Below are 12,903 nucleotides of genomic sequence, written 5' to 3'. Positions count from 1 at the left end.
TCATGCAAGAACTCAGTAGTGATAACTGCAATTATTATTTACGAAAAATGTAAAAAATTATAACTACCTAATCCCAAAATTTAGATCAAAATTCAAATTTTAAATTTTTGAAATGAAAACAATGTAATAGTGTGGAAGCTTATACCTGGGTAAAGGTGAAAGAGATAATTCTCCCTTCCTAAGTGGTGAGATTCAGAATAATTTACCAAAGGTAGAATTATTCCATTAATTTGCCAAGATAGCTCAGAGCACAGGAAAGTTACTCAGTTACAAGTTCCAAACTATACATACTATGTTGTCGATAAACGAAAATAAATTCATTTGACACAACAATTTAACAGATTTATTAATACGTAATTATACATAGGCACATAATAGACCTCTCGATCAATGAAGTTGCCTAAGCTCCGTATTAAGGCAGAATTAGGGATGGGAAATGCTCGCGCATGTTGTTTTGCGTGCGCGCATGCGCGCATATGCGCGCATTTGCTCGAGCAGGCGAGCATATTTTACTATTAAGCATCCCCTTACTTGATACACATTATGTAGAAATTCATTAATTGTCATTACACAAAATAAGTGTAATCTAATACAAATCACAATGAAGATCAAAAAGTTGGAAAATGCATTAAATTTACCAAAAAAAGGCCAAAATATCGAAAATGAGTAATAAATAACCGAAATTTTTGAAAATTTCCTCATTTTTTCCTTGAAAATGCTCGTGCTCGAGCAAATTACTAAAATGCGTTCTCGCGCATTTGAGCAAATGCTCATCGTGCTGTTGCGCGCATTTGAGCATGCCATCCCTAGGCAGAATAATTACACAACAGGCCAGTAATTATCAAGTAACTATAGGCTACTCCTGACAATTTACCTATTTGAAACAGGGCTTCAAACCCGTACCCGAATACCCGAATACCCGAACGAAAATCCAACAATTTCTGTACCCGAACCCGTACCCGTACCCGAAAAATGAAATGAGGAATACCCAAACCTGTACCCGAACCCGATAGAGACTATTTTGAACCCAAATACCCGAAAATACCCGATAGATCGGGTACAGTTCGGGTATTTCACCTAAAATACCCGAACCCGTACCTGTACCCGAACGTTTAAAATTTTCATACCCGTACCCGATACCCGTACCCGATTCTCTGAGAAATAAATCTGTACCCGTACCCGATACCCGTACCCGAAAACGTTCGGGTTTGAAGCCCTGATTTGAAATCATCACGAGTGTACAAAATAATACTCAATCAAATACATAATTAAGTTATGTAATCAAACCATTAAATAAACAAGATAGGTAGCTATACCTCTAGATAGGTACCTATCCCAACTCACCAATCAAGCGATGAAATTAATTGACTTCGAGAATGAATGCATTTCAGCATTCAAATAACACTGTTCACGTTCTCCATTCTATCAGGGGCCCTACTAATACTAAGGGCAACATGGAATCCTTAACTAAAAGAAGTCTACACATTTTACGTTGAATTACTGAGGGATGACCGGCAACATCCTCAGTAATCAATTAAGATACCTAATAAGCAATCATCGGATTGCATTATTAATAAAAACAAATTATTTTATACTTCCATAGAAGGATTTTTACAATAAATGGAAGTCTGCGATGAAAGCGCGAAGTCTACACTATATTCACATGACAAGACGTCATTTACTGCAGGTTAAACATCAAGTGAAGATTTAGCGCCAAAATACCTCTATTTATACGATAAATTGTCTTTTGGCGCGAAATATTCCTTTAATATTCACCGCCAAAAGCCGCCATGTTTGATGAGAGCGAAGGGTTTAACGACCTAATGCTATAAACAGCTATAAAGTACACTTTGCCGAATACTTTCAGTACAGTAGGTACATAAAATCTGCATCACCTCACAGGGTGTAGGCAAGATGCACTATGTCACATGCCTCTTCGTGGGTTGACTTGAGAAAGCAAAACTGATGAAGTAAAACACGAATAAGAAAAAATAGAGCATCATAGCCAAAAAAGTCTCTCCTAAGTCCCCCCTCCCCTTCATCTCCACCTTAGAGGAGACCCCCTGCCCCTTCGCGTTTAACTGCAACAGTTGCAGGAAATCCACAGCAATTAATTTAATTACTGATCACAATGGCCAAAAAGGTTCGAGGGGCGGGAATTTTTTAGTGTATAATTGCTACGAGTATTTTCGCATTCCTGGCACCAGTGCACCGCAAATGACACAGTTTCCAAAGAATCTGCAATATGCCGACTGGTCACCAGTATGTACAGCCAATACTTTTCACAATAATACCACAAGATCAAAAATATGGTAAGACAGAAGATTTGAAAGTTAAAGTGTAAGGTGCACCGGGGCAAGTCAGAATGATTTTTCGCAATTTCAACTTTGACCAGCTGTTACTCCCCTTCTAATGAACCAATATGGATCAAATTTATTATGTAGGTTCCCATAAGGGTTCTTAACCTATGGTAAAAATTTGAGCGCGATTGACACAGTAGCTTTCGCTCATTGGAATAAAATATAAACTGTCCTGACTTACCCCAATTGGGGGAAGTCAGAACAGGCTAAACTTTGCAGAGGCGTAGATCACAAACCGAGCGTCCTAGAAAAATTGCATAAATACAAAATTGTAGAGAATTTAATTCTCTTTGAGATCACTCTCATCAGATTTTCTCTAGGACGCACGGTTCGTCCGCTATATGCGAAAAACTAAGAAATAGAAAGTCTGTATTTTAGACCAAATTCAAAATAAGTTCAAAACAACAACAAAGTACGATTGAACCAAAGACATCTAAAATGAAACTGAATCGCGAAAATTTTTATGCCGTGATGAAGTAGGGGTAGTACCCTCAAGTCACCTTTAGTGGCACTTCGCCAGATATAAACCTCTAGGCGCTAGAGCAAGTTTTCTAACTTACCCCGAATTCCAACTTCCCCCGGTGCACCTTAACTAAAATGGGTACCCGGTACCTATTCTAATAAAGAGGTAATTTTAGTGATAATCTAATTGGAGCTGTCTGAATCCAAAAAAGCTCTCTTCTGAATTTCGAAGACAGTTTCAAAATAAAGACAAAGTTTTTAGAAATTTTGTAAGTGAGAAGAGGGGATGTAGGCACTAATTACCTATTCTTCGCTATGGTGGCTAGGATGTAGCGCTCGGAATTTGTCATCGAGTCGCGCAATAGTGCGCGTAAAGATTTCGCTGTGATCCGCGTTAAGATGATGATTTATCGCTGCGCGGCTGCGTCGTTCTCTCGGGTTTGGTAGCATCGGCACACACACGATCTCTATTACAGCGAGTTCTTGGAATCGGGTCAGCAGGAGCTCGAGGTGCGTTTGAAATACCGCGGGGTCGGTGCGTCGGTGCGCATCGTAATTTCCGATCGAGATCATTATACGCCGGGGAAATCGTTCGAGGTGTTCGAAGAACGTTACAAGTTTTTCAATCGAGAGATCTGCGCAGTACAGCTTCGGGTGCAGCTTTTGTTCGAATGGTTTTCCGAAGGCATGTTTGTGGACGATCGAGTTAATATGGCCGTCTCCGATTAAGATGATATTTCTCGCGAAGTGCATCAAAGACAAAAAAAATTAATTCGTTTTTATTTTTACAGGTAGGAGTAGACAGAATGTTCTTAATTGTGCTGCTGTACTGTGATCTGATGGGATTGAACTTTTTGTTTTTCGTAAAAAATGTTGGAAGTTGGTTACAAATTGGAGAATCAGTTTCGCATTACGTTATTTCTCAAAGGATCATTATGTTTTTAGTATTGTTGTACTTCGTATCCGGATTTCTAACTTGTGGAAAAGCGCCAAAAATTATTAGCATGATTAGTGTACGGAAATGGAAAAATATCTTCAAGTCAAAACACGCTGATTAGAAAAGTATTTATTTTTCCTATGTAGAAAAGGTATAACTAAGGAACATTTTCCTGTTGAGAATATGTGTATGTATTTTTATGTGTATTGTGATGCTAAATTTTCTAGTCTTGATGTCTAATGGTGAGATGTTGTCATTTTATGTTACTCTTTTTTATTCAAAAAATTGTAGATAATAATTAATTAAGGTGCACCGGGGCAAGTCAGAATGATTTTTCGCAATTTCAACTTTGACCAGCTGTTACTCCCCTTCTAATGAACCAATATGGATCAAATTCATTATGTAGGTTCCTATAAGGGTTCTTAACCTATGGTAAAAATTCGCACTTGACAGCAAAGTAGTCGCCATCTAGCGGTCGAAACAGAACTACAACGAAACTAGGATATAATTTTTCGTTACATGTATTCTAATGGGAGATTTGCGATGTTCAAAAATTAATTAAAAATCGTGTAATTATCGTAGGAGTGTAATTTTTACTTCAAATGAATGTTTAATTCTTCTACTTTTTGAGAAAATTTATTACAATCTCTTAAACATGGGTTTTCTTGCAAAAAAATTGCATCGCATTTACAACATATTTGCATTGTTTATTGTATCCTGAAATGGTGAAAAACATAGGAAGTGCAAAGCAATTTTTTTATAAGAAAAACAATGTTTAAGAAATTGTAATAAATTTTCTCAAAAAGTAGAAGAATTAAACATTCATTTGAAGTAAAAAGTACACTCCTACGATAATTACACGATTTTTAATTAATTTTTGAAAATCGCAAATCTCCCATAAGAATACATGTAACGAAAAATGTTATCCTAGTTTCATTGCTCGTAGCAGCGCGTAGCAGCGCTATCTATTGGGACTGTCAACTGCCAATTTGAGCGCGATTGACACAGTAGCTTTCGCTCAGTGAAATAAAATATAAACTGTCCTGACTTACCCCAATTGGGGGAAGTCAGAACAGGCTAAACTTTGCAGAGGCGTAGATCACAAACCGAGCGTCCTAGAAAAATTGCATAGAACTAAAATTGTAGAGAATTTAATTCTCTTTGAGATCACTCTCATCAGATTTTCACTAGGACGCACGGTTTGTCCGCTATATGCGAAAAACTAAGAAATAGAAAGTCGGTATTTTAGACCAAATTCAAAATAAGTTCAAAACAACAACAAAATACAATTGAACCAAAGACATCTAAAATGAAACTGAATCGCGAAAATTTTTATGCCGTGATGAAGTAGGGGTAGTACCCTCAAGTCACCTTTAGTGGCACTTCGCCAGATATAAACCTCTAGGCGCTAGAGCAAGTTTTCTAACTTACCCCGAATTCCAACTTCCCCCGGTGCACCTTACCTACTTACTGTATTTTAAGATATCTTATTGTCAGATTGCACAATTTAATAAACCAAACTGCTGATCAGTTTTTTACTTAATAAAGGGTGACAAAGTAATTTCATGATGCGTTCCGCATTACCGTTTTGTACAAGTCATGCTCCGCTGAGTTAACTTGTGCCGATTTGTATCTAATAAAAATGCTGGGTTCATATGATTGTAATCAAGACGTTTCCAAGAAAGATATGATGTATCTCACTGCACTGAAAAGTTCAAAAAATTGTACTCTCCTTGCAAGCAACTGTCAATAGATGAAGCTCTATTGGGATTCAAGGGCCGCCTGAGTTATACATAAGCAGTATATACCGTTGAAAAGGAGTCGTTTTGGGATCAAATTATATGAATTATCAACACGTCGTCGCCACCATCTTCCTCCTGATCAGAGACCAGAGAAACTGAAGTGACTGACACCGCACCTGAAGATCTACGACTATGTATGGACGATTTACGACTCGAATTACTACTTGATTTACGACTCGACTCTTTTTGCGAGCTCTCGGCATCCGACGTTTCATTTTTGTCGCTACCGTTAGCTCGTGATTGGAACTCGGATGTCATATCAACGAAGTTTTCAACCATTTCCGGAGAATTCAATTTATCAAACGGTTTCTGACGTATGTGTGAAGCTTTATCTTCATCACTCAGTTGCAGATCATCGTTTAGTATTTTAATAGCAGGTGAGACATGTATATCAGGGCTCAGTGTCCAGGGCTTGAATGAATTAGTGTTCAGGGCTTTCCGGGGCTTTTTGGGGCTTGAAATTGAGGAGTTCCATGGAAAAAGGGGCCTTCGTCATTTTTTTTTTTTTTTCAATTTACAATACTTATTTTGAATGTATTAAAAAATTTTTTTATCAATTTCACCATATTCAGTTTCAGTGATATTGAACTGGTCTTCCTGTCTTCCATAAAAAATTAAACAAATTGAAAAATGTTAGCTTGTAAAAAAAATGTTCAGGTCCATTTGAACTAAACTTATAAAAATCAGTGAAAAAATTAACCAAGGCCCCTTATTCGTAGAGCCTTTCAATTGCAATTCAATTTGATTGAAGAATAAAGTACTCTTATTTTTTTTTTTTGGAATTTTAATTAATTATTGTCCAAATTTTTCAAGTATCATTTTTCAAAGAATAATGAACTATAATTATTATAATGTACCAAAAACTCCTTAAAATATTAAAACTTTTGCTGAAGTTGTAAATTTTTCTTTTGAAAATCATCTTTTTTTACTTTTGAAAATTTTGACATGCACAGAAGGGTAATTACAATAGCAATTTACAAAATTTACACGAGCTCCGAAAAGCCTGATCACCTTTTGGGTTTCGGGGCTCACGTTCGGGTCTTAGTTTTAAGAGGAAAATGTTTCAGGCTTTGGGCCAGGGCTTTGTAGGTTAGAGTTTTTAAGGTTTTGGGGCTTGGAGATTCGGGCTTCAAGGAAATAATCGGGGCTTTTTCGGGTTTCGAGTCCTGGTCCTGGGCCGGGCCTCATCCCTGTTTTTATTCGTTTTTTTTTTTTAAATCAAGTAAGATCAAGTAATGAATTACTCAAACTCAACTAAAATGGCTATTCGTTTATTTGTTAATAGGTGTCAATTTTTAATGTCCATGAATATCGAATTTTTTCAAAACTCAAAAAAGTAAAAAATGAAAACGAACAATAAAATTCCAAGTTTAGATTAGAACTTTAAAGATGAACAAAAAATCATGAATTCAAAAATTGGCACTTATCAAAAAATGTAGGAATTGTCGTTATACTAGAGTAGTAAGTATTATTAGGTACTAGTACTCGGTGAAAAAGAACCAATATAAAAAATGCTTTATGAAAAAAGAAAAAGGAAATGAATTTAAAAAAATTCAAGTTTAGACTAAGTATTGAGTTTTGAAGATTGAAAAAATTCATAAATTCAAAACACATGGGCAAATAGTAGAGTAATAACCGATGAAAGAAAGGGAAAAAAAGAAGATGATTGAAAAAAATAATTCAAAGTTGCCCATTAACAAATAAATGAATACCTAGTCCAATAATACTTGATGACAAAAAAGTCTAAGTTTAAACAAAGATAAGAACATCGAATATGTAGGTAAGCTTACAATTCCGCGAATTCAAAAGTGAATTTAATTTAATTACCACTGAAAAATATAATACCAATTTTGAGGAGAAAAACAGTAATTTATTGATTATTTTTCTCAGGATACTGGACAAATGATTAACATCGTATACCGAAGAGAAGATGGTACGAATAGAGTACCATTAGGAAACCGAAACGGTAAAATTATTAGCAGAGGAACAGATGAAATTGAAGTGACCCAATTCAAGAATCAGAAAAATCAGAGTTGAGTTGAAATCGCACGAATTCACATTACATTGATTACAATCTACAAGTAAAAATTTAGTGATTAGTATAAAACTGGAATAATTCCTCTTTCTTACCCCAAATTAAACAAAATCGTGATCAAATAAATAATTAAAAAATATATATATCAATAGAAACATGGAAACATATAAAATTATACAACAGGACTTTTCCACAAAGATGTCACAACTGCATTAATTCTATTGCACGTTTCAAGAATCGACAATAATTTTCAATTCCATATTGTAAACTATTCAGGCACGAGAATTAAAATTACGTAAATTTAAATCTAAAAATTCGTAATTACTTACTGCGCGAATTAAATAGACGAGTACGAGAACACAATTAATACACGCGAAAATAAATAAAATATTCAACTAAAACCGATTGAATCACAGATGCTTTCGAAAAAGAAAAATAAATAATGGGAAAAAAATGAAATATATAAGAAAACAAAAACAAAACGAACGAAAAACGATAACAACAACAATGATAATAAATAGCGTATCACATAAGAATTTTTTTTCTTTTTTTGCATTTTACGGCGAGAAAAAACTATACTTATTAGTTAACGATTACGTAACATCGACTGCTCATTTCGTAGCAGATGCAGTCTTTGAAAAAAAAAAAAAAAAAAATACAGCGAATAGAACTAGATTAAAAATAATTAACGAGAAACTATTATAAAGGGGGATTTGGATTTTCTTCAAGACCATAAATCGTTCATTGAAGATTCAATCAATTCGTTTTCAGGTAATGCGCCGATTTTCTTCAGATCTTGAAGGTAAAAAAATAATTCGGTTGTTACGACGCTGAAATTTGATAAAAATAAACGTTAGATATTCGCATATTAATCGAAATTTAAAAAAAAAACTAAAGCTGAGCTCCATTCTAACGTACCCATGCTGTGGTCCCCCATCATTGACAATATTCATTTTCACGATCCGTTCTCTTAAAACTTCTTTAAACTTGACGTTTATTTTCCTATACAAATCGTGTACGTCGTTATCAGTCAAAATACCGGAAATAACTTCGTGCATTTTTTTCAAGGTTCTGAAAACGAGTATTATTAGTTCGAGTTTCTTTTTCTCCACCTGGGATCAAGTTCGACGCTTATCGTACGTACTTCGATAAATTTTGAAAAGCTTTGGACGGCACAGGGGGCTTGGCTTCCCAGTTTTTCAACTCGGTGGCAATTATTTGCGACGGAATTGATAACATTTTTACACTTATGTCTTTGACGTGTAAGTGAAGTTCATCGGAAACTCGATCTAAGCAGCTGATCGTCTGTTGCGAATCCGGCGGTAACAAATCTGTTCAAAAATCAATCAATTAGCATGGGTGGTTCTGAATTATTTTGCTGAGAGTTTAACCTTAAATTTACAATACTAAATAAGCCTTGTTTCTGAACATAAAATATTAATTACTTCGAAAATGGTTTTTGATTTGTGGCACCAATTTCAACAGCAATTGTAATGCTCTCATCAGCAGAGCTAAATTTGAGCTGGTGATTTTCTTTAATCCGGTTCTTTCGGATAATGCTTCACCTCCCAGAACTAATTTACAACTTTTTCGATTAAATAGTTGCAATAATTCAGCTAAATAACGCAGCAGGCATTGAGCCGAGAGTGTGATGTCTTCAGCTCTGACGCAATATTCTGATATAACGTTGATCAGCATTAAAACCGTGCTACAAATAAATCATAACCATTTATAAAAATTCACGAGAAGTCAAAATTCGAGTTAGTATATTCTGCACTTACCCAATCACTACAAATTTTTCCTTCCCAATGTATAAAATATCGGCTGGTTTATTTGAAATGTTAGATTTCGTATCGACTTTATAAGTTGTGAATTTACCTGTAAAATAGACGAATAAATTATTCGAAGCACTATCACGACGTGACTTGTGAGAAATGTTTTCAAATAATCACCTAATTCGATAATTTGATTAACTAAAGATTGAAATTCAACAGGAACTTGAGCTTCTCTCCAACTTTCGGTATCTAAAATCATATCAATCTTTTTCAATCGGTCTTCGTGGAATTTCTTCATGAACTTGGTAGCTTCGGTTTTGAATGCTGATTTCAGCGCCATAGGAACATTATCATTAGGATTCAACGACAAGCAAGCGTCGTATAATTCATCTACGTATTTTCTGACTTGGTTTAGTTGGCCCAAGGTAGCTTGTTCTGCGAGCCAGTTCGTTGCTGTGGTTGTTTTAAATGCGTTACTTTGCTTTCCATTCATCTTGTCACTGTTGAGAAATTCAAATTAATCTCGAGAAACGTTTGGAGATTCAAAAATGCACACGGAGCACTTACACGTTATCAGTTAAGGATCTTTTGGATAGAAGATGAGCATATCGTTCGGAAACATATTGGCAAGCAGAGGTAATCAAATGCGATAATTTATTTTTAATAATTTTCAAATTTTCTTCGTCCAAGAAATACTCAGATTCGTGGGTAATTCTGCAAAATATCGATACATTTGATTTCATCACTTTTTACAACCGGTTCTGCAGATATTAGAAACTTACATAGATTCTTTCTGAGAGGAAAGGGAACCATCATCAGACGAGCTGCTGCTAATGTTATCGGTACATATTCGTACAGCTTTCACCATTACATCGTAAGCACTCTGCAAAAAATACAGAGTTGCATATTTCTCGAGAAAATCTATTATCTATATACATATTGTTTAGAATAACATCGGTTCAATTACTTTAATCCTTTTCAGTAAAACGATCAAAGAAGTGGCGGTATTATGTAGAAGAGCGACCCATTCTTCAACAGTTAGTAATTTCAATTGTTCGTCTAACGTTAGAGCATCGTTCAGGTGCTCGTTTCCATTTCTGATAATCGGCGAATCACTTTCAGCCACGATTTCTATGACTGCTTGTTTAATGGTCGCTTTGATAGTGGCGTAAGATTCACGCCAGTAGCAGTCCACGAAAGAGAAACACTGCCTTCTCAACATACCCATAATTATGCATAATAATTTATCCTGAAAATATTAACGAATCGAGGTCATCGAAATGTACTAAATTAGGTCGTGAAGCTGGGTAAACAAACGATGGTTACTTTTTCAATAGTTTGAATTTCAGATTCCAAAAGAGGTCTGTTTAAATCGGTCGTCGCGTATCGTTCCATTTCACCGGTCATCAATGCGTCGATCATTTTGATTACCTCGTTCAATTCCGAAGATAAATGTCTAAAAAGAATAAAAATCATAAAACTCGAGTCACGATTGTGAATAAGAATGCCTATTGTGAACATTGTGATAACTTTCGATTGTACCTGAAACAATGTATTCCAGCTAGTTCATTATTCAGCAAATGTTTAGTAGTGTAGATTAAATCCAGAGCTGCCACGTAATCCGGAGTTGATAACAATAACTTGACGGTAGGTTGAGTCTGGTAAACGGTAGCCATTATTTTCAGCTACGAACGAACAAGAATAAGTAAATGCACATGAATAAATAAATTCATTGATTAGAGCTTCGAATAAATTATGAAATAAAAATACCTTGCGCAAGACTAGACAATAATTATTACGAGATCTGATTCCTTTCAATATTTTCAACGAATCTGTGACTAGACTTTTATCGATACTTTGAATTTTACCTCTGTGAACACATCAGATTAATAAATTGATGGTATAAAATACAAAATCTCGCCAAGGACTAGTTATATTTACCTCAAGGTTCGCACTTTCGTAATAGTTTGTCCTAAATTTTCCATTAAAGCATCGTGCGAAGTCATCGTATGAAAAAAAGCATCCGATTTCGACGATACTTGTTTAGCGATTTGAACTTCGACCATATCCAGATAATGAGTTAGCTACAACACAAATAAAGATATCCGAATTACAAAAAACGATCGACACAGCAATTCGAAATTAAGAAAAAAACATACTCTTTCTTGTAATAATTTTGGTCTATTCGATGGACTGTTAGTTTTACCAGGAACGATTTCCGTCGACGACTGCTCCGGTCTTATGCATTCTGCGATATGCGGAAATACGAAATTAAACGTATCCGCGCAACTTAGATCGAATTTACTTTTTAAAAATATATCAGGTACTTCGAAGGTTAATTTTTCTGCCGAAATAAAATCAAATATTCAAATATCGAACTGATCAACATTGATTGAATAAGGAACTTTGTAACTAACCTAGAGATTGTAATTTCGATGATGACAAACTTGGTGATATTTCAACTTGTGATGGATCATTTGATCGATTTTTTGGTAACTTTGATCGTCTGCGGTATCTCTGCGAATAATAACGAAAATAATCATACGAAAATTTCGCAAATAAGACTTCGACCGAGTTTTAGAAATTATTCTTTACCTTTAACAACTTCTTGAGATATGGGTCGAAATGTTGTTTCGTAATAGTTGGTAAATAAGGCGGATCAGGAACATGACTAACTTCGATGAATCCTTCACCCCACAGCTTGGTAAAAAAGTCTTTCTGTAACGATCACAAAACCATATGAATTGAGATTAGAATAATTATTTATATTACTCCGTTATAAATACCCGAATAGATAGCCAATTTACTTGTTTAATTTTATGCGGATTGTTCAAAACGGCAGCTAAATTCTGCGAAGCCGAATAAACATTCCATTTGTCATCTAATGATTGATCTGAGCAAGTCGACATAACGCTGGCTTGCCTTTTGTGACGTTGATATTTACTGCGAATGTATATGTGATGTTTATAAATATGTCTTTCATAATCCGCGTCACTAACACCTTCGACTGGTAACGATGGGCAAACTCGATTTTCTCCATACAAGCAAACAAAAGAACCACCTTCTTGAGAACAGTGACTAGTTCTCAGATGACTGTAACCAAAATCCGTACATTAGTATGGCAAAAAAGTACATATGTCATCGAGTTAAGTGTATGAAGCTAACAAAACGACTTACTCGGCGAATTCCTCGGGTGAGTTGAATGAGTTAAGGCATATGCGACAATCCAGACAGCATTCTTTCTTTACACATTCAGCATCCATTTAAATTAATAAACTTCTTCGTCAATTCTACGAATAATATCTCGATTACATTATGTTTCATAAATCTTCGAGGATTTACTGATTTAGATAATTTTGATAATTTTGATAACATAAAAAAAATACTTGCTTACATCAAAAAAAATTTCAAGTGTAGCTACGATGAGAAATGTTTTACTCTCGCTTTATAAAAGAGGAAACGATTTTTTGTTTGGATGTTTTCATAAACTGTTTCGAGTGATTCTTTTTTGATCCGCTAGGATCGTTATGTG

General features: G+C 35.1%; 1 protein-coding gene across 1 annotated transcript; it reads right to left on the bottom strand.

Annotated features, from left to right (window-relative positions):
- Positions 1-7,718: 7,718 nt before the first annotated feature.
- LOC135849734 (vacuolar protein sorting-associated protein 54-like) lies at positions 7,719-12,772 on the bottom strand. Its single transcript, XM_065370283.1, has 18 exons — positions 12,549-12,772; positions 12,179-12,464; positions 11,967-12,089; positions 11,789-11,888; positions 11,531-11,715; positions 11,313-11,455; positions 11,142-11,241; positions 10,914-11,056; positions 10,698-10,827; positions 10,339-10,620; positions 10,154-10,254; positions 9,939-10,085; positions 9,549-9,871; positions 9,378-9,474; positions 9,042-9,304; positions 8,741-8,927; positions 8,515-8,667; positions 7,719-8,426 (listed from the first exon to the last, which is right to left on the bottom strand). The coding sequence occupies exons 1-18, from the start codon at positions 12,632-12,634 to the stop codon at positions 8,321-8,323; spliced, it is 2,955 nt and encodes a 984-aa protein (XP_065226355.1). The 5' UTR covers positions 12,635-12,772; the 3' UTR covers positions 7,719-8,320.
- Between the last annotated feature and the right edge of the window lie 131 nt (positions 12,773-12,903).

This window comes from Planococcus citri, chromosome 1, assembly GCF_950023065.1.
Source record: "Planococcus citri chromosome 1, ihPlaCitr1.1, whole genome shotgun sequence".
In the NCBI taxonomy this organism is placed as follows: Eukaryota; Metazoa; Arthropoda; class Insecta; order Hemiptera; family Pseudococcidae; genus Planococcus; species Planococcus citri.
Note: the sequence above shows the minus strand (reverse complement) of the source record. Positions and strands in the feature narration are given on the sequence as shown.